This window comes from Somniosus microcephalus, chromosome 1, assembly GCF_052327205.1.
Source record: "Somniosus microcephalus isolate GS21.2 chromosome 1, FLI_Smic_1.0, whole genome shotgun sequence".
NCBI lineage: Eukaryota > Metazoa > Chordata > Chondrichthyes > Squaliformes > Somniosidae > Somniosus > Somniosus microcephalus.
Genome location: NC_140987.1, coordinates 53,108,578 through 53,135,223, shown reverse-complemented (window position 1 = coordinate 53,135,223; position 26,646 = coordinate 53,108,578). Strand labels below are relative to the sequence as shown.

Genomic DNA, 26,646 nt, shown 5'->3' with positions numbered 1-26,646 from the left:
GCCTACTCCTACTCCTATTTTTCTATGTTTCTGTTAAGAAATAATGTAAAATTAACATGAGGTTATTTAAGCTAATGTTCATTCCTTGGAGCGAATCTTTAAAAAGGAATAAAAATTGCTGATTGATACCCTTTCTGAAATATTGATTGTAAACGCAGTTAATGCTAGTATGACTACGTGAAATGAAATTCAGTGGCTTTCTTGTAACACATGCACTCACTACAAATTGTACAGTTTTTATTCTGAAACCTTGCTCTTTCCAGCACAAAGGGCATGAATGTATTTTGCATACATTAAAAAAACTGGCCATCTAGAATGCAAGCATTACATTGCTATCCCTATGTAAGGCCTTTCCCCTGGTGTACAATGTTGGTAAAACACAAAGTCATAGCTGATCGCAAAAAGTATTTGTTAAAGCAGTTTAATCTTACTAAATCTCATGGGCATGAGGTGAAAAATGTAAAACATTTAAAAATTGAGCATTAAAAATGTTATCAAGTATATACTTATGTATAAAGTGAGTCCTCAAAATTCCATCGGAAAAGAATTCCTGATCCTCAAACCAGACATAGGTCAACAATACAAAGCTTCTATCGACAAAATTCCCATCTTTATGTCGGCTGTTTTTTCATTTTTCTCTCTCCTTCCTCATTTTAACCAGCACATTCCTATCTGCTCTATTCCTCCAGTGTTGTTATATTTAAATAACAACTCTCTCTCTCGCTCTCTCCTGATTTCAGTCCTGGGTCTGGCTGCTGAGATTTTAAATCTCCTCTCCCTGCCTTTCTCCTGCTGGGCTGTGTCCAGTTATAAATCCACAGCAAGCCAGGAAAATGCAGTAGAGTTGGCCCAGTGTAAATTTGGCAAGTGCAAAGCTCACTATGCTCCAGTTCCTCTGCTTCAGCACTAGGACCAGAAAGTCTCCCCTATGGACTCTGTGGTAGCTCAAGCGATGAGCTTGGAGCAGCATTTTCTCTTGTATTATTTGACTTTATGACGATAATTGCTCAGATCTGACTCGTGGTTGGTTCAAACTGAACCAAATCCATAAGCTGACCCTAGATGGTTCTCTCATCCCTGCACCTTGCCACTTTCCATTCCAACAGATATGATACCGATGGTCTTGGTGTTATTAAAGGAGAGGTGCTAATGAGGAAACTCGGAAATGAATTCAGGAACGGAATGGCACACAACAGTGAAGGCTCTGCTCGAAGATCATGTGAGCAAATGAGTTTGGAAGACTCACCAAGTAAGTGCCTGGTCTATCCACTAAGTACATGTCACGGGGTAATTTTAATCTTATCTGCCCTGCGGGAAATGGATCGGGCACCCGTTTTACATCCCACCACTGACTTCAATGGAAAGTAAAAGCGGGCGGATTGAATAAAGGGCATCCGATCCGATCCCGTCAGTTTTCCGGCGAGTGGGTGCGGTTACAACGACCCTCACAGTGTGTCACAGAGTGGCAGAATGCTGGTTTGTGCTCATTTGCTGCTTTCTCATTCGGATTTGTAGGATATGATGAATGGCAAAATGGACCTGTGATGCACATAGTGTGCTGAATTCGACACCATTACATTATTGATTATTGATTATGGAAAGACCCGTATCTCAGTTGGCTGGTGCAGTGATAGAGTACGGGACTCCCAGCCATAGTCATGAATTTGAATCCTAGTCATGGATGACATTCCAGTTTTTTTCTTCTTTCGTATGGTAGTAGCAAAGCAAATCAAATGTCAGTACAGGAAACTCTCATTTAAACGGCACCTAAATATACAGAATTCTCTAATAACCGGCAAAATTCATACTCCGAAAACAGCACCTCAATAACCAGAAATGTTGCCGAGTCCGTGTCTCCCGCGGTGGCCGAGTTAGTCAGTGGGGGTAGTTCTCCAAACTGCCACTACTCGGCTTCTTGGCGCTGTCGGAAGTTTCTTCCGATTCGAGTTCTGGATTACCCTCAACTGGCAGCACTACTTAATCAAGCATCTTCCACCATCCATTTAACACAGCATTCTGTGAGTGCCCAATTATATCGCACATTTCTTGATTTTTTAATTTTTGTTTGTTAAAAATAGCCTCGGTAGATATACCTCTCCGTTATCTGGAATTTTTAATCAATCGGCACCATCCCGGTCCCGTCGGTACCGGATACCAAAGAGTTTCCTGTATCTAAGTCAGATATCCAGGCCAAAGCTTCCGGTGTAACAGCGTGGATATCTTGTAGGTTGCCTGCGAATTTCCTCTGAGGAAAATGCTCAATGATGTGTTCCAGGGTCTGATTAGGAGCTCCACAGTCGCATGATGGGGATGCTTTAATCTTCCAGCTATGGAGAAGGTGGCAGCATCTACCATGACCAGTTCTGAGGCAGTTGATGGTTGTCCACTGTTTGCGAGGAAGGCTTGACATTCCAGTTCATTTATCCTCACCGAAGGGAGAAAGAACAAGTACTAGCAGGAGAGGAGAGGAGCTGGTCCAACGGTCCCTAATGCTGAATGCGGCACGATTCTAGATTCTAGAGTCATAGTCGTAGAGTCATAACGGCTCAGAAGGAGGCCATTCGGCCCATCGAGTCCGTGCCGGCTCTCTGTAGAGCAATCCAGTCAGTCCCATTCCCCCGCTCTATCCCCGTAGCCCTGCAAGTTTATTTCCCTCAAGTGCCTATCCAGTCTCCCCTTGAAAACATTGAGTGTGTCCGTTTCCACCACTTCCGTCAGCAGCGAATTCCAGGTCATCACCACTCGCTGCGTAAAATAGTTTTTCTTCTCATCCCCCCGCCCCCCCCCCCCCTCCGTATCTCTTGCCCAAAACCTTAAGGGGGAAAAATTCAGTTGATAGCGCCTCCCGTTAGCACCTTAAGAGGGCGCCAAGTGGGGCGCAAAGCAACTAGTGCCTGGGCGCGATGATATCTACGCCTCTCGCGAAATTGACCGGACATTTTGCGGCGACGCTAAACAATACCGCCTGATCTCCTGCGCTCGCAGATCTTGACGTCATTCGAGAGTGCAACGCCCTTGTGACGCCCCGGACCAGAAATTGATTGGCACCCCCCTCCTTTCCGCCTGGTGCAACCAACGACAGGTTGACTGGAACGCTTCCCAGTCGCTGTGGGGCTGGGGGGGCGCTATTTAAAGGGGGCCTCTTCCTGGCTTTTGTGTGGTAGCCATTTTTGCACCACTCGTTCTGAGAGAGAGAGAGATTTTGAGAGAGACAAAGAGCGAAAGAGACACTTCTGCATTGAGCCAACGCTGTCTGAGGTAGTTTTGGCTTCTGACCATAACTTTGCAGGTACTTTGCTTTTTGACCTTCATAACTTTGATTGCCTAGATACTATGGGGGCTGCAATGGATGGGAACATCGTCCTTCTCCATCACATTCGGAGGGCACAGAGACGCAAAGAGAGAGTGGCGATCATGGCCAGACGGAGGAGGGCCAACAGGCCTCTGCACAGGAGACCTTACCGTCCCAGGGTTTTCCGCCAACAGTTCTCATACCTCAACATGTCTGAGGAGCAGTGTTTTTGGAGGCTGTGCTTCAGCAGGGAGGTGGTCACTGAGCTCTGCCACCTGCTTCAGCCAGATCTGCAGCCTCAACTGAGGAGCAGGACGTCTCTGTCGGTGGCAGTGAAGATAACAGTGGCTCTCAACTTTTATGCCACCGGCTCATTTCAATCCGCTACTGGGGACATCGCCAATATCTCCCAGTTCGCGGTGCATTGCTGCATCCGTCAGGTAAAAAATGCCCTCTTTAAAAGGAGACGAGAGTACATCTCTTTCCCCATGACCCCGGACAAGCAGCAAGAATGCGCAACGGGCTTTGCGATGATAGCGGGCTTCCCCATGGTGTAGGGCGCCATTGACTGCATGCATGTGGCTTTGCGTGCGCCGCAAGAGAATGCCGAGGATTTCCGCAACCGAAAGGGCTTCCATTCCTTAAACGTTCAGTTGGTCTGTGACCACAGACAGCTGATACTCGCTGTCGATGCCCACTTTCCTGGCAGCAGCCACGATGCCTTCATCCTGCGCCAGACTTCTGTGACGGACCTTTCCCAGGCACCGCATCACCCAGGAAGTTGGCTTCTCGGGGACAAGGGATATCCTTTGTGCACCTGGCTGATGACACCGCTCCGTACGCCCAGCACCCCTGCTGAGCTACGATACAAGGAGAGCCCTCAAGCTACCAGGAACATAGTTGAGCACACAATCAGCGTGCTCAAGCAATAGTTCCGCTGTCTGGACCATTCTGGAGGAGCCCTTCAGTACTCGCCTGAGCGAATCTCCCACTTCATTGTTGTGTGCTGCATGCTGCATAACCTGGCAATCCTCAGGACCCAGCCAATGCCACCAGGCATTGGAGCACCACCAGAGGAGGAGGAGGAAGATGAGGGGGATGATCATCAGCAGCACCAAGGCCGGAGGGAGGCACACAATGTACAAAGTGGAAGGGCCGTCCGTCAAAGGCTCATAGCAAGTCGCTTCTAGGCCCCCTCTGAGGAAATGGCTTCTGCCATTCAAACAACCTGAATTAAACCATCCCGCAACCCCTAAGCCGGTCAAGGCAACAATGATTGCAAAGACCAAACGTACATTTTGAATACAGACACTTCTTTATTTGACAAACTCTGCGTGTCTCATTTCCGCATGACAAACTAATAGAAAGAAACACAAAAAAAAAAGTCATTAACATAACTGGCTCTCACAACCTGGAGACAATGTTCAAAACAGTTACAAAAATTTGACCACGAACCTCAGCTTTTAATAAAACAATGAAAAACATTTTGTCACACCTCCTACTTTTTGCCCTTCGAGGGTGATCTCCTTCCCTTGCGAAATTCCCCCCTTCCCACCCTGCAGCACCTCCGTAATGGGACCCCAGTGGCTGGAGCAAGGCTGGGGGATGGCTGCTGATTGTCACAAACTGAGACTGCAGATGCCCTTGAAGGACAGCCTGTACCAGCTCTGGGCCTAGAGGGCCCGGCTGCTGACTGCACCAACTCTGCATGGGTGGCAGCAGTCTGTCCTACAGGTGGTGGCAACTGCAGTGGAGAAGTGCCAGTGGTGGCAGCAGGAATGCTGTCATCTTGAGAGAGGACAGCAACTCCCTGCTTGACTGACACACTGGCACTCCCACGGGGCAGCACTTCAGCATCCGGAGCAATCTGATGGAGCACAGATTGCTGGCCTGCTGCGGCGCGGTGAGAGCCCTGGGGAAATGTGCCCGATCCAGCGAGGGTGGTAACAGTCAGTGCTCGCATGGCCCCAATCTGCGTCTGCATGAGACCAGCCACTGACTGCATTGCAGCACTAAGCATTTGCGTGGCAGCCGCCTGTGCTACACCGAAGTGCTCCACACTTCTTGCCAGTGATTCAGTGGATTCGGGCACCCTTGCCACTGCAGCCATGAGCTCAGTGTGCCTGTGCTCCGCCTGGGCGCTCATTTCAGCGAGGACCCGCTCCTCCTCTGCGTCCAGTGCAGCAGGACTCGAAGCCATACTCTCCCTCCGGGGAGAAGGCCCCCGAGCTTCCCTACCCCCATCGCGTTGCTGCAGCCCACTGGGTCCTGGAGCTTCACCCTCAACAGACCATTCCCCCCGCTCCCCTCCAGGGAAGGCGTGTTCCCAGTGTGGGCATGGGCTGCCTTGGTAGAGGGTGGCGCTGATGCTCCGGCTTCCTCTTCCTCCTCGCCTTCAGCTTCACTCCCACTGGCAGCTTGAGGGCCCGTCTCCTCACCTGGTGAATCATCATCTGAAAGCAGGGAGGTAAAAGAGTGGCTTTAGCGTGAGGACAGGGTGGCAGCAAGGGAGGCATGAGTGCAGCGATTTAGTGATTTGGATTGAAAGTGTCAAAGGCTGGTGCTGTGAGGAACAAGTGGAAGGAGAGAGGACAAAAAGGTGATGACCTTACCATTGCTGTCCAGAACGGGGTCGGCGTCTCCAGTGGCGATGGGATCAATCACCCGGCTTGCCACAATCCTGTGGACGCGCTCCTCAAGATCGCTGAGGGGTTGCAGCTGAGGCCGCCCTCCACTGGTCCATTGCTGCTGTCTCCTATTATGAGACAGCTTGGCCTGCAAGAAAAAGGAAGGTGTCTGAGTAAATATGCAGCCATGGTCTTGCTTGAAATGCCTCCCATGGTTGAATAGCCCTTACTGTATGCAGCCATGGTCTTGCCTGAAATGCCTCCCATGGTTGAATAGCCCTTACTATATGCCGCCATGGTTTTGCCTGAAATGCCTGCCATAGTTGAATAGTCCTTACTGTATGCAGCCATGGTCTTGCTTGAAATGCCTCCCATAGTTGAATAGCCCTTACTGTATGCAAAGTGTGGAATGTGCGTGTGTGTTTGATGAAAGGGCCATAGGTGTTGGATGAGTGTTGGGCATTGGGGCTTTTAAGACCCTCTGGCCATAAAGTGAGGTTGAGATGGAGGGATGGAGAGGTTTTGAAAAAAAGGCGCTCACCCTGATGACCCGAGTGAGGTCGTTGAACTTTTTCCTACATTGGATATGGGTCCTGGGCACTATGCTGCTTGAGGAGACTCTCTGAGCCACCTCCCTCCACACTCTTCTGTACTCGCGTGGCAAAGGCCTCCTGTCACTTTCTGGGTACAGAATGGATCTTCTGTGCTCCACCGCGCCAACCAGAGCCTCCAAGGCCCGCTCACTGAAGCGCTGTGCTCACTCCCTGGCCCCCTCCATAGTATTTGGCTGCTAGATTTAGCCACAGGTCTGCCCAGGCCGAGATTCAAGGCTCCAATGAGCAGGGTGTGGCTGCAGAGCAAGATCGACCCTCCCCTTTAATAACTGACCGGCACCAGTGTGTCTGTGTTCAATTGCTAACTGACAGCACCTGCGCTACGCCCGTCCTGAGGTAGAGCCTCGCTCCTCGGCCTTAGCGCCTTAAGAGAGGTGTGTAGTGCCTGATTTAGCGCTCCAATCACCTCCAGGGGCGATAAAAGCCAAGTTTGCTGTCGGAGGCGATAATTAGCGCCAGGCGTTAAACTTTGCGCTCCGCCAATAATGGCGCCCCATATGGGGCGATACCGAATTTTCCCCCCTAAATCTTTGTCCCCTAGTCCTTGTACCATCAACTAGTGGGAACAGCCTTTCCCCATCTAGCCTATCCAAACCCGTCATAATCTTGTACACCTCTATCAAATCACCCCTCAACCTCCTTTGCTCTAATGAAAACAAATCCAGCTTCTCCAACCTGTCCTTGTAGCTAAGATCCCCCATCCCCGGAACCATTCTGGTAAATCTCCTCTGCACCCTCTCAAGGGCCTTCACATCCTTCCTAAAGTGTGGTGACCAGAACTGGACGCAATACTCCAGTTGTGGCCTAACCAGCGCTTTATAAAGGTTCAGCATAACTTCTCTACTTTTGCACTCAATACCTCTATTTATGAAGCCCAAGATCCCATATGCTTTGTTAACCACTCTCTCAATATGTCCTGCCACCTTCAGGGACCTATGCACATTAACTCCCAGGTCCCTCTGTCCCTGCACACTCTTTAAAACTGTGTCATTAAGTGTATATTGCCTCTCCCTGTTCCTTCTGCCAAAATACATCACCTCACACTTCTCTGTATTAAATTCCATCTGCCACTTGTCCACCCATTCTGCCAGCCTTTCTATGTCCTGTTGCAGTCGATTGGTATCAACATCACTGTTTGCCACACCCCCAAGTCGTATTGACAATGTATGCAGAATTGTTTGGAATTATGCAATCTTCTCAACATTTATATAAATGTAAGTTACTGTTGTAAATTTTGCAAAGTACAGGTGTAATCACCCAGGATTTATAATACCTAGCTCTGGAATTCCCTCCCTAAACCTCTCCGCCTCTCTACCTCTCTTTCCTCCTTTAAGACGCTCCTTAAAACCTACCTCTTTGACCAAGCTTTTGGTCACCTGCCCTAATATTTCCTTATGTGGCTCAGTGTCAGATTTTGTTTGATAATACTCCTGTGAAGCACCTTGGGGCGTTTTACTACCTTAAAGGCGTTATATAAATACAAGTTGTTATTGTTGTTAGGGTATTTGTGCAGAAGATTGTGGGTAATGCTAAACATTTACCACCCAAGCACTAACACACCTGCTTTCATAGTATGTGGAGACACTAAAGACACTGAATGAGATGGAAGCTCAAATTATCCAAATGAATTAAACCAATAACTAGAAATGTATAATCAGTGATTCTTTTCACCAGTGATAAACTGAGGTGAATGATGAGGAAAGCTCACACGATAACAATCACATTCAGGAGGCACACAAACTTGTTAGAACTTATAAGAGGAAACAAGTTAGTTATGACTCTCCAGAAGGCAGATGTTAGCAAAAACTAGGCATTATAAAGCCTGGGTGATAAAAATACCCCCCAGAAAATCAACCAAATTTCTCCACGAACACCTGTTTGGAGAAAGGCCACAAAGAGCCCTGTATCCATTCTGAACTGTTCATTACTGTCCTCCCCAGGGCTGACTAGGACCCTGACCAAAGCAGAGCACAAGAGGAAAGCTTCTCTTGCTATCGAGAAATGGCTGAAAGACAAGTTCAGGGAAGGTTATAACCTCATGAAAGAAGAGTTTGAAAAGTATGACACAGAGGAAACAGGCAAGGTAAGAAATATTGAGTGTTTTTTACAGCTGTTGTAATTGTGTAGTATCTTATTCATATTGTAGCCAATCAAAATGGTAAGCATTGCTAATACTGAAGGGGTAATCCTTCATGGCAAGTTTTTGACAAACCTTTTTTGTTTGTTTATAGTAAGATGAAACAACTTGCTTTGAAATACATTTTCACGTTACTTGTGTATTTTTTAATTTGTTCTTGGGATGTGGGCAACGGACGTTTCCAGCACAGACACGATGTGCTAAATGGCCTCCTTTTGTACCGTAAACATCTATGAACGCTGGCAAGATAGCGTTAATTGGCCATCCCTCGTTGCCCGGTGGGCATTAAGAATCAATCACAAAGGGATGAAGTAAATTGCATTGAAATACATCATCATGTGACTTGTGTATGATGTCATCATGACCACGATGGAAATGATTCCTGACTCCTCTCCGTTCTGCAAACAAAAGATTTCTCAGAAACTTTTTCATGAACACATTTCATTGGTGCATGAAGTGTATTATAAGTGAAGTTTAGGTTTAACAAACAGGACATGATGGATGTTCCTGGAACACTGTGGGACCACCGAGAAGAGGTAGTTTCAAGGTATATTTAAACTACAACTTTAGCATCAGTGCGAAGTGCTGTCGAGTAAATTTCCCGGCGTGGAGCTTAATGCATTGGGGGCCACAGCTGAAATTCAGGTGCCGTGGGCTCATGATTTCAGAAGGAAGTTAATGGACAGAAAATCATTGGTCTCTCTATTTGGCACACATTTGAATCCCAAATAGCCGCCTGTGGTGGATAGCTCTGTACGAGAATGCTAATGGTTTTTGGACATGAAGGGAATCAAGGGATATATGGATAGGGTGGGAAAATGGAGTTGAGGTAGATGATCAGCCATGATCTTATTGAATGGCGGAGCAGGCTCGAGGGGCCGTATGGCCTACTCCTGCTCCTATTTCTTATGTTCTTGGGTAAAGGCAAAAATTTACCCCATAGCAAAAAAATTGGGCCCTAAATCCAGAGTGAGTTTGAAATTGAATTGAGTGTAAATCTAGTATGGTGTCAAATCAGGCATAAAAGTTACCATGGGGTCTTTTGAACCTTCTGGCTACTTTTTACACCTACTTGCAATCAATCACATTGCAGATCTTGTCTTCTGCTCTGTGTAAACATTAAAGAGTAGCTGCCGGGAGAGGATAAACAAACTTGCACAGAGCTTCTTCTGGGTAGCAGGATTCATGTTTCAGCCAGGTAGTATAAACTTGCGTGGCTGAAAGTTGAGCTGCAGCTAATAGCCTCAGTGTTGTAAATGAACAATCAGACAGCACTGTAACTGTAACCAGAGTAGAGGCTTTAAGAATCCATAGGCAGAACTCTGCTTTACCTCATTAAAGGGCAGGGTAACACCACACTGAAAGTGGGTACCCATTGTCAAACCAGTAGGTACAACATAACCAGTGAAAGTTTATGCGTAAATATCGCTTTGCACCATTTGCCTTGAATATGGGATCTGCCAATATTAACAATTCAGTGGTTTAAAAATTTCTTTAAAGATCCCTGAAGGCAGCAGGACAGGTAGATAAGGTGGTTAAGAAGGCATATGGGATACTTGCCTTCATTAGCCGAGGCATAGAATATAAGAGCAGGGCGGTTATGATGGAGCTGTACAAAATGCTAGTTAGGCCACTGGAATACTGTGTGCAGTTCTGGTCGCCACACTATAGGAAGGATGTGATTGCATTAGAGAGGGTGCAGAGGAGATTCACCAGGATGTTACCTGGGCTGGAGCATTTCAGCTATGAAGAGAGACTGGACAGGCTGGGGTTGTTTTCCTTAGAGCAGAGAAGGCTGAGGGGGGACCTGATTGAGGTGTACAAAATTATGAGGGGCATAGATAGGCAGATAGAAAGGAACTTTTCCCCTTAGTAGATGGGTCAATAACCAGGGGACATAGTTTAGAGGGGATTTAAGGAAATGCTTTTTCACCCAGAGGGTGGTTGGAATCTGGAACTCTGAAAGGGTGGTAGAGGCAGGAACCCTCACAACATTCAAGAAGCATTTAGGTGAGCACTTGAAATGCCATAGCATACAAGGCTATGGACCAAGTGCTGGAAAATGGGATTAGAATAGACAGGGCTTGATGGCTGGCGCAGACACGATGGGCTGAAGGGCCTTTTTCTGTGCTGTATAACTCTATGACTATGACTGTCTTTTTCTCCATTTGAATTACCAGGTATTACACAGAAACTTTCTGTCTGTCTTGGCAACCTTTGGCCTGCACCTGAAAGATGAACATTTTCACCTTTTTCTGGCACGATGCAATCTTGAAAACAGCAAAGCTGGCGTCAAGTACATGGACTTCCTCAGAAACTTCCAGGACCGAAGTGAGAAGGGGATTCCGCATAAAATTCTGAACAACCCGAAGCACAAGTTAGTGGGTTCTCTGTCCTGACGATGTCGGCTAGACTTTACCATATCACACCTGTGTTCTGATAACCCTTGTCAACCAAGCAAACTAACGAAAGCTGACCAATAGCTTCAAAAGAAAGCTGACCTGCCCCCTGAAAGACTGCCAACCCAAGAACAGCCTTGATGTGTGGGAAATAAGCAGTTACACAATCTTTGAGATTTAAACTGTAGGCGCACAAAACATTCCTTCACTTGTTTTAGAGTGGGGGGGTGGGGGGTGGAGGGGGGGAGGTGTAACAGGTTTAAATGCAGTCGCTCTTGTTATGTAGCCAAACATGGTGGCCATTTTGCACACAGCAAGGTTCCACAAACAGAAAGTGAATGACCAGATAATCATGTTTTTGGTGGTGTTGGTTGAGGACGAAGATTTGGCCAGGAAAGAGAGAGAGATTTGCGCCTTTCATGACCTCAGGACATTCCAAAGCGCTTTACAGCCAATGAAGTACTTTTTGAAGTGTAGTCACTGTTGTAATATAGGAAACGCGGCAGCCAATTTGCGCACAGCAAGCTCCCACAAACACCAATGAATTAAATGATCAGTTAACCTGTTTTTAGTGATGTTGATTGAAGGTTAGATATTGGCCAGGACACCGGGGATAACTCTCTAATATGATAGCAAAATACTGCAGATGCTGGAAATCCGAAATAACAACAGAAAACGCTGGAAAAACTCAGCAGACCAGGCAACATCCGTGGAGAGAGAAACCGAGTTAACGTTTCAGGTCGAAGGTCCTTTGACCCGAAACGTTGACTCTGTTTCTCTCTCCACGGATGTTGCCTGGCCTGCTGAGTTTTTCCAGCGTTTTCTGTTGTTATACCGGAGATAACTCCCCTGCTCTTCTTCAAAATAGTGCCATGGGATCTTTTACATCCACCTGAGAGAGAAGACGGGGCCTCGGTTTAACCTCCGGCAGTGCAGCACGCCTTCAGTACTAGATTTTTGTAACCAAGTCTCTGGAGTGGGACTTTGAACCCACAACCTTCTGACTCCGAGGTGAGAGTGTTATTCGACTGAGCCATGGCTGACACACAGAAATGTGAGGAAGTCCCTACTCTTCTTTGAATAATATCATGGGCTTTATTATGTCCGCCTGAGCAGGTAGATAGGGCCTCAGTCTCATTCGAGACATGGCGCCTCCGACACTGCAACATTCCCTGCACTGGCAAGGAGTCTCAAGTCCACATTGAGGCTTAAATCTACAATCATTTGACTCCGAGGCGAGAGTGCTACAGCTGAATAAAGTACATGAGAGAGTAGATCCAGAAGCTGAAGGCATATGTTAATGGCACATTTCTGGGGGGGTGTCTGCTCATGCTCTCATGGCAAATTTTGAATTTTTACATGATCAACAATGCATTCTAGTTTATTTAAGCAGTTTTATATTTCACAATTAATAGATTTTTAAACAAAAAAACCTCAATGATATCTGGATTTTCAACAGACCAACCAGACCATTTCTTTATCCAAAAGTTACCTCAACACCCAACCCTCCCTCCACCACCACCCCAGTTCACTAAGGCTTCCAGACCAAGCTCACAGAAATACTGCACCCCATTCAACTCACCAGCCTTTCACAGAGACACTCTCTTCTCTTCCAACCCTCCCAGTTCAGACTGACACTCTTCTCCCCCTCCAGGTCAGCTGTGCTTGGTGCGGTTGCTTGAGGGAGGAATGTTACCAGGAGAACTCCCTTTGAATAGTGCCATGGGATTTGTTATGCCCACCTTAGCAGGCAGATGGGGTCTCGGTTTAGCATCTTACCGGACAGATGGCACCTCCAACACTGCAGCTGCCTTTCAGCACTGCACTTAAGTGTTAGTTTAGATCATGTGCTCAGGTCCAGAGTGGAACTTGAACCCACAACCTCAGAGTAGCCATCTCGCAGTGGAGGCAAGAGCCTCCCTCCCAGTTCCCATATTCTCCATAGATCCTCGGCAAACATTGGCTGGCATCCAAGTGCATCTCATGGTGGTTCTACCAGGTACAGCTGTGGCGTGTCCCTGCATCAACATGTAGGTTTGGCTCAGTAGGCAGCCCTTTTGCCTCTGAGTCAGAAGGTTGTGGGTTCAAATCCCACTCCAAAAGACTTGAGTGCATAATTTAAGCAGAACACTCCAGCGCAGTACTAAGGGGGTGCTACACTGTCAGAGATGCTGTCTTTAGGATGGGATATTAAACCAAGGCCCCATCTTCATCCTCAGGTGGATGTAAAAGATCCCATGGCACTCTTTGAAGAAGAGCAGGGGAGTTCTCCCCAGTGTCCTGGCTAACATTTATCCCTTAACCAACATCTCTTAAAAACAGATTGTCTGGTCATTACCTCATTGCTGTTTGTGGGACCTTGCTGTGCACAATTTGGCTGCCCTATTTTCTACATTGCAACAGTGATTACATTTCAAAAAGTATGGCATTGGCTGTAAAGAGCTTTGTGACGTCCTGATGTTGTATAAATGCAAACTTTTTCTTTCTTCCTTATAAACTTCTTAGCATATTGCTGTTCCAATCATAATCTAGTATAGGAATGACAGATCATCTCTGTGATGTTGTGGACAGTGGACCTTGGGTATGGAGTAGATCACCCTCATCAAGTATATTGGTCTCACTGACATTGGACTGTACTGAAACTAGGAGCAAGAAATAAAAACAGAAAATGCTGGAAATACTCAGCACGTCAGGCAGCATCTGTGGAGAGAGAAACCAAGTTAACGGGCTGGAATTTACCTTTCGGTGTGGCTTATGGGCGGGACAGCTTCCTTCCGATCCCACCCCCAACGATGTCCGACGCAGAGATGCTATTTTGTGTCAATTGGCCTTGTTAAGCCCACCTTGCGGGCTTGCCGACCAATTAAGAGAAAGCCAGTGTTAGATGACGTCAGTTGATGACGCGTCATCTGCTGGTTTTCATAAAGGGGCCACGCACAATTTTTTTTGACAGGTGATTTTTCAGTGTTTGACGGCATTGTTTGCAAACACTGACAATCACTGTACAAAGGTGAGCCCTTGCACCCAGGCTCTCCAGTGACTCCCTCCTTAGGCTAGAACAAATGGCAGCTACAGGTGAGGTTACAGAAGCGATCTGTCACTGGTGAGCTAGGTTCTCCCAATGAGGTGGGACTACACTAAGACTTCAAAACTTGTTACCTACAGAAAAGTCTAAATACATTAAAAATGATTTCCCCAACATTTTATTACCTCTGAAACTCGACAGTGTACTATTGGATCCTTCGCACCACTTCTGCAGCTGTCATCAATGAAGAAACATTACAGTAGACCCACAGCACGCCACTTACCCTGGCATGGCGTCCAGGTGTCAGGAAGCCCGCAGTAGACCTGTCAAAATTGGAAAAAGCCTCTTAACTGCCTGTTAACTACCTGTTAACAAACAGTTAAGTGCCTACAATCCTCTTCCCACCACTAGGTGTCGGGTCCATGCGCAAATCGGGGACCCGACACCCGAGAAGATTGTTTGGAGGCAGGTTGACAGTGGGTTCGGGACCCGCTGTCAATCTTTTCAATTGTACCGGATCTCCTGCCTCCAAACCTGCCCCCTGAGCGCTGGCAAAATTCCTCCCAACGTTTCAGGTCGATGACCTTTCGTCAGAACTGGAAAAGGTTAGAGATATAACAGGTTTTAGGCAAGTACAGACCCAGGGAAAGGGGGGAGGGGAGGAAAGAACAAAAGGGGATGTCTGTGATAGGGTGGAATGCAGGAGAGATTAAATGTCAAAAGAGATGATGGTGCAAGGCAAAAGGAGATGTTAGGAGCAAGAGGTGGGTTTTATTCTGCTGCCTGCCAAATAGGATTACAGTATCCCACCACTAATTCTGCAGGAAGAATTTCGGAAACTGGCCCCAGTGGAAAATTGAAACATTGGTTTTTGTGCCATATATGTAGCAAAATTCATATTTGCACGACATGAAATGTAGAAAATACTTGTAAACTCAGTTGTGTCTGTATCCGGAATACAGTTGAGACTGGCTGTTATACACAATGAAAATCTATCGGTCTTTTGGTGACTGGTGATTCTCCATTATTTAAGTGTGAGCATGCCCGGACAAGTTCAATATTTTAACGGTAGGGATGAGTATACCGTTTCACTACTTTATTACTGAAATGATTTGACTTTTTAAAAAAATATACCTTGTTTCTAGATTCAACTGTGAAGGGAGTGTCAGTCTGTGCTCCACAGTGACTGCAATTGAAGCAAAACTGACAAGTCTCTTTCAGTCAGACTTCCTGGCACTTTTAGCCACCTTTCAGTAAGTACCTAATTGTTCTACATTGAAAACTAATGTAACCCTTTTACCAGCGCAAGTGTAAGTTTTGGACATGCTTCCACTAGGTGGTATTGACGGAATGACTTTGCACAGCTATTTACTGCCGTGTAGCACGGGGAGTGAAAGCAGCAGGTGCAGAGTACAAAAGAACTTAAAAGGAGCTTTGCATCCAGATGGCTTTTGGAGGGTGTAAATCAATATATAAACACATTAGATAAATACATTTAATGTGTTATAAAGTGAGACTTAAGATGTCACAAGGAGACACAAAAGGCATCAAGGGGTATGGGGAGAGAGCAGGAATATGGTATTGAGCTAGAGGACGAACCATGATCATATTGAATGGCGGAGCAGGCTCAAAGGGCCGAATGGCCTACTCCTGCTCCTATTTTTTTCTATACGAAATAGGAGCAGGAGTAGGCCATTTGGCCCTTCGAGCCTGCTCTGCCATTCAATAAGTTCATGGCTGATCTTCTACCTCATCTCCACTTTCCTGCACTATCCCCATATCCCTTGATTCCCTTAATATCCAAAAATCTGTCGAACTCTGTCTTGAATATACTCAACGACTGAGCCTCCACAGCCCTCTGGGGTAGAAAATTCCAAAGATTCACCACCCTCTGAGTGAAGAAATTTCTCCTCATCTCAGCCCTAAATGGCCGACCCCTTATTCTGAGACTATGACCCCTGGTTCTAGACTCCCCAGCCAGGGGAAACATCCTCCCTGCATCTACCCTGTGTGTAAAATGAATCTGCCTGAATTTGCTTCCCTATCCTTCTCATTTCTAACCTGTGCCCCTGATGTGTTAGCTCTGTGGAACCAGGAAGAAGTGGCCAGAATCAAATTTGTTAGTTTTCCTTCATAATCTCAAAAAACTTGATTAGGTCTCCTGCACTATTGCAAACCCAACTTTCTTAAACTTGCCTCATATATTACATTCCCGATATCCAGAATTTGCCCGCTTGTATAACCTTTCAAGGGCTGTAATATACTATCGGGTATATTACAGAGTAGGGTTTCCACCTGGGCACAATTGGCAAGCTGAGTGCAGAATGCACTTGAAATTGCGCTAGTTTTCTGAAGTGAAATTATGGTTCAAGTTTCCGCTCAAAAGCATTTGCATAGCACCGAACAGAAAATCTTCCATGAACCAGTGCAATCGGGCAGCATAATAGAATGTAATTGTTCATTTTTTGTGCTAAAAATATTTCTTGATATAGTGCAGTTTTATTAAAACAGCTGAAAATGGGTTTATCACAAAAAATAAGCATTCTTAATAAGAGTGTCTAGTCCCCCAGCTCTGAGTAACCTGATTTTAAATAACTGAAAATGAAAATTTAAAAAAAACTATGCAGAACCATTTACTAGTTACATTGGTGTACACAAGTCAGTTTCTTTGTAAATTAAATATTTTAAAATATTTAAATTAAAAAAAAAAAAAAAAATGCCTATTAGTGCCTTTGCGTATTAGAAAAAACCTGAATTTGAAGAGCTTCCTCGAAGGGCTGCAAACGGATGCAATGGGTGGAAACTCGCCGTGGTGATTAGTTTGGTCTGAGGGTGGCCAGTGTTGTGGGCGGGGCCGGCTTCCAGCACGATGTTTTTGAAACCAGCGTAAAAGATTGCGTAAACTCAATTTATGCTGGACGTAACTTGCGCTTAAAATTCCTCGATCTTTTACACTGGTTTGGCCGGTTACAACAACAACTTATATTTATATAGTGCATGACGTAAGAAAACTACTAGGCACTTGGTCTAAGCATTAAACAAAGCTTTAATCAACTGTTTTACAACATGGAGGTCTAGTTGTGTCCTTCACTAGTTCCTGTTAAGAATGTCCTGCGCAAGCTGGGCCCGTGCCCGAGTATTTATACTCTCCCTGGACAGCGCCACCCGTAGGCTGCTCAGTATTATTTCATAAGTCTTTCTTTCATGAATGACTGATTCATGTCAGCGCATTTAACGTAATAAAACTTTCCAAGGCGCTTCACTGGAGTGTTATTAAAAGACAAATTGACACCGAGCCACATAAAGGAGATGTTAGGGCAGATGACCAAAAGGTGTCGAAGAAGTAGCTTTTAAGGAGCGTCTTAATGGAGGAAAGAGAAGTGGAGAGGCGGAGAGATTTAGGGAGGGAATTCCAGAGCAGCTGAAGGCATGGCCGCCAGTGGTGGAGCATTTAAAATCAGGGATGTTCGAAAGGCCAGAATAGGTGGAGCGCAGAGGTCTAGGGGAATTATAGGGCTGGAGGAGATTATAGGGATAAGATTACGGGCAAATAGCACTGGTAAAGCCTGCTCAAAGTAATGGAAACTCTAAGCGCTGATGTTTAGGTAGCCAGAGTGTCTACGGGTTGTGGGATACTGACTTTGGGAAAAAAAAGTAAGTAAAAAAAATTGTACTTTGACAATCTCACTGATTTTGTTTTTTGTAAATTGCAGGAAAATTGACAAATTGGAACTGAATGTTATCAGCCAACAGGAATTCCGAGCTGCCATTGAGAGCAGGTACATTTTGATGATTCATGGTTTAATAATAACTGAAGCGCGTTCAATATTTTCGAGAACAGATGGGAGTAATTACACAATGTCAGTGAGGGATATTAAAATTTATCATTGCTACCTGTGTAATAATTACCATTGAGCTGGTGAATGTGAATAGGGAGAAGTCAAACTATGTATTTTCCCACAAACTCCCACAGTTTCTGTTCACCTACTACTTATTCTATTATAGGGAAAATGGTTGGGGAGACGGGGGTTGGGGTGATGGTGTGGGGCTCTGATAATTGAAAAAAGAAAGAAAGACTTGCATTTATATAGCGCTTTCCACGACCTCAGGATGTCCCAAAGCGCTTTACAGCCAATGAAGTACTATTGAAGTGTAGTCATTGTTGTAATGTGGGAAATGCGGCAGCCAATTTGCGCACAGCAAGGTCCCACAAACACCAACGTGATAACGACCAGATAATCTGTTTTAATGATGTTGGTTGAGGGATAAATGTTGGCCAGGACACCAGGGAGAACTCCCCTGCTTTTCTTCGTAGTGCAATGGGATCTTTTACATCCCCCTGAAAGGGCAGACGGGGCCTCGGTTTAACGTCTCATCCGAAAGACGGCAGCACTCCCTCAGCACTGCACTGGAGTGTCAGCCTAGATTTTGTCCTCAAGTCTCTGGATGAATTTGTTGCTTTGGGGGAAATTTATCATCAGAGCGTTCCGTTAATGTCAGTTTTTGGATGCATTCCTTCAGAAACCTAACTGCAATGCTTAAACCCTCCGGTTCCACCAGAGCATTTCAAGATGCTGTGTGCTGGTATTTAAATGCGCGTATTTTATATTACTCGTTATGGCCCAGAAATTCGGGTCTCCACGGGTGAGTACGCACGGGGTACTCACCCGTGGGCCCAATGGAAGTGCCGGTTTCCTGCATGCACTGCGCATGCGCGGGAAACCGGCACTTCCGTTCCTCTGAACGAAGAGGTTCAGAGGTCGAACGCATGCGCGGGGGAGTCTGCGCATGCGCTTTGAACTTAGTTTTTTTTTACAGATTTTCCCGGGAGGGTAAGCCTGCAGAATTTAGAAATGTAAAAAGCAGGCGTAAGACCTGCTTTTTACAAGGTAAGTGGTGAATTAATTAAAATTAAAACATTTTTTCCACAGGTTTATTATTTTTAAATACTTTAAAGCAAGGTAAGTTGCTTTTTAGCCCCGTTAGAAAATGAAATTATTTTTTTCAAAAATTTAAATTATTGTTTAAAATAGTTATTTCATGTAATTTATAGTTTATTTAAAAAATGTGATTTAAAAAAAAAAATTATTTGAAGATTTAGTGCTATTTTGGGGCCATAGTATTTATAAGTCTTGACAGCGCTTCCTGTCAGACTTATGAATGGAGCATTCCCTGCTCCGATTGGCTGCCCATGGCCCACGTGATCCCAGGGGATGCATCAAACTAACTGCGCCCCTGGGATACGCAAGCACTGCGTGCCGGCAGCTGGACCAGGCCCCGGATCGGAATTCCACGGGAGCCCACAGCTCAACGGCCGGCGCGCAAGGTAAGTGCAGACCGGGGGCTTGCACCCGCGGGAAGCCCCCGACCCGAATTTCTGGGCCTATATTGTTCATTAAAAGGGTGCAAATAAATGTTTCAGAAAATCGCTGGGCATGCTGTACTGTACAAGTTTGAGAAATGAATTTCCATGAACTATCACATCCGTTACTGTTGCACACATCTGTTAAGAACTTTTATGGCTATATGTTGATTTTACTTATGGAAAAGCAATTGAGGTAGAAAGATCCCAGGGGCTCAATTTTAATAGTCCTGAGGAGATGGGTTTGGAGGTGGGTCTGCAGCGAAAATCGGAAAAAATGGCTTCAGACTGCCAACCCCCCTCCATCCCGCCCCCACCCGATTTTCGTGAGTGTCAGGTCAGCCGCTCCCAAACTGACCCGACTGGAACCGGTGGGACAGGTAGTTAAGGCAGTTAACAGCCTGTTAACTACCTTGCTAATCCTGTTTTGATAGTGGTTTCCCATTTTCGGGCTTCTGGCTCCTGTTTCCCGTCTTGTCAGAAACAGCCCAGCTTCAAGGAGACGAGTTGCTGGAGGACATGATTTGTATGCATTGGTGGAGCGCTTTAAAAGCATTCCTGAAACATGGCTGACATTCAAATGCAACAACTTTGCTGTTGTAGGTATGGGATAAGATTTTGCACATCTACTGACCTTCTGACTGTTCAAGCTGACACCCATCTGCACTGTGACATGAATGGAATAATTTCAGGCCACTTCGACTGTGCGCTTGCAAGCTTGTTGCCTCAAATGAAATCTATAGCAAGGGGATGGGAAACATTTATGTCCTCTCATCCTGGTCCTCATAGTCGGAGGAGCAGCAGTCGCGTGGCTCAGCGCAGATCTTCCTCGGAGGAGGAGGAGGATGAGGGGCACCTTGCATGCCCTGTTGTGACCAATGCAGCATCCCTCCAGTTCACTGCTGCCCGTCAAGCAGGGTATGCACACTGCCATGCCACATTCGCATAAGCTTACTCTTCAACCATAGGTGGCTACCATATGGCTCTGTAATTGTAGGCGACATTTGTCCAACGTCATACATCATCTCTGCTATACCTGGTTATTTCCTATCACTTTCACCATCAGCATTATAAAAGCAAGTCACCCTGAGCCTTCAATGAGCATTTGTCATTTCCCAGATCCATAGGCCACACAATCAACTGTTTGCCATAATTTTTCTTTACAACATGACAAAAGGATCACAAACCAAGAACAGTCAGGAAAAAAAAGACAAAACACCCACATGAGTCCCCTTCTGGCTATATGTGCTTAATCTTTCTCTTACGCGTACTTCTACGTGGCGCTTCCCCTGTGGCTTCAGCAGATGTAGAGACACCTTGCTGACTAGGATGCTGCACCTGCTTACATGCCTTTGGCGGGTGTCCTCTGGGTTTGGGAGCTTGGGAGGGTTGTGCAGGGGCTGAAATGGCCATCTCAGTTGGCTCTGCAAAGTGGGTCTCTGACCGAGGGCTCCGCAGTGGCATGGTCATGTGAGCGCTTGGAGAGGAGCCCACACTTCCTTGTGTCATGCCAGCAACATCCCTCTCAGTGCTGGCAAATGGCTGGAGAGCACCTTGCTGCACATCAGGGGAGCCATGAGGAACCGTATCTGCACTGGCAGTTCTCATCACAAGGACGTCCATGGAGCTCTGGTCTCTCTGCTCAATAGCTGCCCATCCCTCCTTCAGAGATGACAATCTATTTTGAACAGTTACCATATTTTCCTGACTCTGGTGACTTATTTCCTCCATGGCTGTTGCCATCCTATATATGGAGGTGCATTCATGCGCCATTGCCTCCACCACAGCAGTACTGATGTTAGAAATGGACCTCTCCATTCTAACCGCACTCGCACTAACCCTGGAGGCAAACCCTTCCAGAGACACCTGCACTTCCTCCTGTATTTCCTGAACCACTCTTTTTCTGGATGGCCCCAGAGGCACAGCGTCTACATGCAGCTCAGCAGAGCTAGGAGGGTCCGGCAACCTCCGCCGAGGACTCTCCACTGCTGTCGCTGTCTCCACCATCTGCTGATGTTCACTTGTGCGCTGTGATAGACCAGGTGGCAACACTACTCTAACTCGTGAGGGCCCCACCGAGGTGTGCGTTACTGCACTGGTGCTGGATGCGCTGAGTCCTGGTAATGCTTTTCCCTCAGAGGCTTCAGGTTCCTCTGAGGAGTCATCTGGCTTTTTGTTCTGGATCGTGGGGAGGGGGGCACTTGATGGTCCTGTGGGAGAGTAAAGGCATGATTTAGACATCGGATATTGATGTAGCAGATGCATCCTTTTGTGCAGATGATAATAGAAACATAGAAGGTAGGAGCAGGAGTAGGCCATTCGGCCCCTCGAGCCTGTTCTGCCATTTAATGAGATCATGGCTGATCATCCAAATTCAGTACCCTGTCCCTGCTTTCTCCCCATATCCCTTGATCCCTTTAGCCTTAAGAAATATATCTAACTCCTTCTTGAATATATTTAATGAATTGGCCTCAACTGCCTTGTGTGGTAGAGACTTCCACAGGTTCACCACTCTCTGGGTGAAGAAATTCCTCCTCATCTCTGTCCTAAATGGCTTACCCCTTATCCTTAGACTGTGATCCCTGGTTCTGTACTCCCCCGCCATCGGGAACATCCTACCTGCATCTAGTCTGTCCGGTCCTGTTAGAATTTTATAAGTTTCAATGAGATCCCCTCTCATTCTTCTAAACTCTAGCAAATATAAGCCTAATCAACCCAATCTCTCCTCATACATCATTCCTGCCATCCCAGGTATCAGTCTGATGAATTGTCGCTGCACTCTCTCCATGGCAAGAACATCCTTCCTCAGATAAGGTGACCAAAACTGCACACAATACTCAAGATGTGGTCTCACCAAGGCCCTGTACAACTGGAGCAAGACATCCTTGCTCCTGTACTCGAATCCTCTCGCTATGAAGGCCAACATACCATTTGCCTTCTTAACCGTCTGCTGCACCTGCATGCTTACCTTCAGCATCTGGTGCACAAGAACACCCAGGTCTCGTTGCACTTCTCCGTTTCCCAATCTATTGCCGTTCAGATAATAATCTGTCTTCCTGTTTTTGCCACCGAAGTGGATAATCTCGCATTTATCCACATTGGGCAGATGCATGGCAAATGCAGTATAATCACCCAACCTGTCCAAATCATACTGGAGTTTCTCTGTATCCTCCTCACAGCACACATGCCCACCCAGCTTTGTGTTGTCTGCAAACTTGGAGATATTACATCTAGTTCCCTCGTCTAGATAATTTATATATATTGTGAATAGCTGGGGTCCTAGCACCGATCCCTGCGGTACCCCACTAGTCACTGCCTGCCACTCGGAAAAAGACCCGTTTATTCCAACTCTTTGCTTCCTGTCTGCCAACCAGTTCTCTATCCAAGACAGTACCTTACCCCCAATCCCGTGTGCTTTAACTTTGCACGCTAATCTCTTATGCGGGACCTTATCGAAAGCCTTCTGAAAGTCCAAATACACCACATCCATTGGTTCTCCCTTATGTATTCTACCAGTTACATCCTCAAAAAATTCCAGTAGATTAGTCAAGCATGATTTACCTTTTGTAAATCCACGTTGACTTTGTCCGATCCTGTCACTATTTTCGAAGTGCTCTGCTACAACGCGATTCTCTATGAACATCATATGCCATTGCAATCAATCACTAAATGTCAATGAGAGGGATGAAACTCTATTATGTCACCAGCTTCCTCTAGTGTGCCCATCTCTCCATTGCCCACTTCCAGATCCTCGCCACCTCCAACAATTTTGTGTGCAGCCTCCTCAGCACTTGTCAAGGTTGCTAGGGTTGGTTTACCTCCTCCAGTCAGTGCTCCCTCCTTCTTATTGTGGGCTATCTTTTCCTGCAAGGAGGGACACAAGCGGAGTTTCAACCACAGTGATAGTGAGTGTGAAGAATCCCTACCATAGAAGCTTTGGGGGAGATGAAGATGGGGTGAGGTGCCAAGAGGAAGCTAGCTCCCTGTGCGTTGTTAGTTGTTGTCACTGCATGACAGTAAGAGCGAGTCTAAGGGGTGCATAGGCAGGATGCTGAAGTGATTCAGTACAGAGACAGAGGTGGATAGGAAAGGGCGCAAGGGAGGTAAGGGTAAGCTGGTATGTGGGGGAGCAGGCTTACAATGCAGAGTGCTGGTGATGAGAAGAGAAGGGATGCAGATTGAAGGTAAGTATGATGAGATACTCACTTTTGATGTTCGCACAAGATCATTAAACCTTTTTCGGCGTTGGATCCATGAACATGAACACACGGACCTTGCGCTGACCTCCTCAGCAATGCGCAGCCAGGCTGCCTTGGTCTGCTGAGGAGGCTTCCTCCGGCCATCAGGAGGGAAGAGAATCTCCCTGCGCCCTCTGACAGCACCCACAAGAACATGGAGGGACTCATCATTAAATCGTGGAGCTGCCTTGCCTCTGGAAGAAGTCATTGTTGTTGTAGCAATATCACTGACTATCAGAATGCAGAAGAGAAAGGCTTAGGCTGAATGGGAGCTTTAAAACTAGCTGCTATGATGACGTCATCAGAGGCGGCCAGCCGACCCGATCGCACTCATTGGACCGGCCAGCAAGCCTCATTGAAATCAACAAGCTGATATAATTAAAATCGGACATCAGCAGCTGATCCCGCCGGAAGCGGCTCCGGAACCCGCTCACCACGCAACCCAACTCCAACCCGCCTCGGGAATAAAAACCGAGCCCCCGAGGTGTGGATTGAATTAGCTGATCCCAGCCATGCTAGGGGAACGGCCTTTAAATTGGCCTCAACATGTTGGGAAGGGAACAATCTGCCAGCGTTCCAGCTCCTGATTGTTATCCAGTTTCCCTGTTGGAAGATTTATAGGGCTGATTTTCCTCCGCTATGTTTCCAAAGAATGTTCAGGTGCAAAATCAGTAAGAAGGGGGCAAAGACCCGAGGTCTAGCAATGGAGCAGGTGCAACCAAGGGCCAGCCATGGGAATGAGGTAGAGGGGCCTAACCAGGCTTACCACCTCATATTTTTTTCTCCAGTTACACTGGGTGGGCACCCACATACAGGGGTGCCAGAAGAAGTTGGTGTTTGGCCTTGAGCCTGATCCCCCTGTTAGATCTGAGGATCTGCAAGGGGCATGTGGAGCAAAGCCAGGGAGGCCACAAAGGGTAAGTGTAGCCTTTTTACAGCCTCCCCAGAGACCTTTGGGCCTGGACACCTACTGGCTGCTTCTTTTGGACAGAAGCCTGATGGCTCCAAAGCCAGATGGCATTCCCGCTGCTTCAAACATCTAAGGCGTGCATTGCCACCCTAGTTTCTAGGTGCAGGGTCTTGCCAGTGGGCGGTTCTACACTGAGGATGCTCTGGTCCTATGTAAATGATTTGATCCGTGCCTGGGGTTTGAGGAGAAGTAGAGTTGGAAATGGAAATCAGCCTCAGTTTGTAGATGCTAAGTGAGGACAGGACCGGGCTTGGCTTTTGTACTCATTAGACTGCCCACACTCACTGTCTAGACTCAAATATGGAGTATAGCTACATGAGCATAACCATGCCTCAGAGCGTGTGGATGCTCTGTGAGGACACGTGCTTTATTTATACATGGTAATAACTGAGTACATCAGTAGTAAACAGAGCATGGCATTCACCAGTGTCTGCTTTCAATATATTTACATTCACTATTTTCTGTCTGTAAGATGTATCTAAATAACTATCTAATCTCATTGTTTCTGTCAGCCAGATATAACCAAGGTTCCTATGAATATTGTATCTGGTCTCTGAAATTAAACTGTGCCATAAACTCTGAGTCAGAAGGTTGTGGGTTCAAGTCCCACTCCAGAAACTTGAGCACAAAAATCTAGGCTGACACTCCAGTGCAGTGCTGAGGGAGTGCTGCACTGTCGGAGGTGCCGTCTTTCGGATGAGACGTTAAATCGAGGCCCCATCTGCTCTCTCAGGTGGACATAAACGATCCCACGGCACTATTTCGAAGAAGAGCAGGGGAGTTATCCCTGGTGTCCTGGCCAATATTTATCCTTCAATCAATATCACTAAAACAGATGATCTGATCATTATCACATTGCTGTTTGTGGGAGCTTGCTGTGCACATATTAGCTGCTGCAATTCCTACATTACAACAATGACTTGGGGCTGGATTTTGTCAATGGGGAGCTTTTGGAGGCGGGACTCCCACTTGTTGGGTTTTAGTCCCGCCTCCATCGACTTGTGGCCAACCCATGCTATTTTCCCTTGATTGACCTTGTTAAGCCTGCCCAGCAAGTGACGTTTCATCTGTCAAGAGCTTTTGACAGATGAAATGTCATCGTTTGACAGCTCTGTGAAGCTGTCAAACACTGACAATCTGTCTTCTAAGTTGTGTCTTTACTCAAGACTCAATTAGAAAGCCTTCCTAAGCAGAAGGCTCCAGCTTTGGACAATTCAGCAGCCATTCTGCTTTCTGTGCCAGTGAGCTGAGGGACTCCCGAGATCTGAAGGGAGGAAGCCTGCAGGAAGAAGTAAAGGTAAGTAAAACTTATTAAAACACTTTACACACACTTCACACACTTACCTATGCACTCATCACTCACCTGCACATCATCTCGGCCCCTCCGACCCCCGCAGACTGATGGTCCGCCTCGCTGACCCTGGCGAGGTTCGGAGCCATCGGGAAGCCCACACTTCAGGGCTCAAAATAGGGATTAGCCAAAAAACTGCCTGTTAACTACCTGTTAACAGGCAGTAAATCGAGGAGACAGGACTCGGCGCGGGTTGGGTACCCGCCTCCTGGCAAGATGGCACAGAGGCGGATTGGGGACGGGATGGGTACCCGCCCCCAGATTCTGACATTTTCCCGGCAGTCCCGCCTCCAAACCCGCCTCCCCAGGGCTGTCAAAATTGCCCCCTACATTTCAAAAAGTACTTCATTGGCTGTAAAGCGTGTTGGGATGTCTGGTGGTCATGAAAGGCGCTGTATAAATGCACGTCTTTCTTTTTTCTTTCGTTCATATTAGTGTCTAAATGCTTAACATGTTCATATGAAAGTGTGTTTCCACTATTTTAACACAAGTGTTAACCTCTTTAAATAGCAGCTAAGGAATTTCCTGTGAACGGTTAGGCTTTTGTACACTAATATTCCCAGAACATTTTTGAAGAGGGAAAGCAATAGAAAGAGAAAGGAGCCCAGTGAGATCAGGCGAGGCAGCGACT

At 46.6% G+C, this 26,646-nt stretch overlaps 1 protein-coding gene across 1 annotated transcript in view; it reads left to right on the top strand.

The window, feature by feature from the left end:
* The window catches only part of LOC147124077 (EF-hand calcium-binding domain-containing protein 6), a 118,177-nt gene that overhangs the window by 43,100 nt on the left and 48,431 nt on the right, over window positions 1–26,646 (top strand). Inside the window, 5 exon segments of the mRNA XM_085981305.1 lie at window positions 1,107–1,249; window positions 8,474–8,616; window positions 10,851–11,047; window positions 15,240–15,347; window positions 17,808–17,873. Of these exon segments, the coding sequence (XP_085837431.1) occupies window positions 1,107–1,249; window positions 8,474–8,616; window positions 10,851–11,047; window positions 15,240–15,347; window positions 17,808–17,873 (657 nt within the window).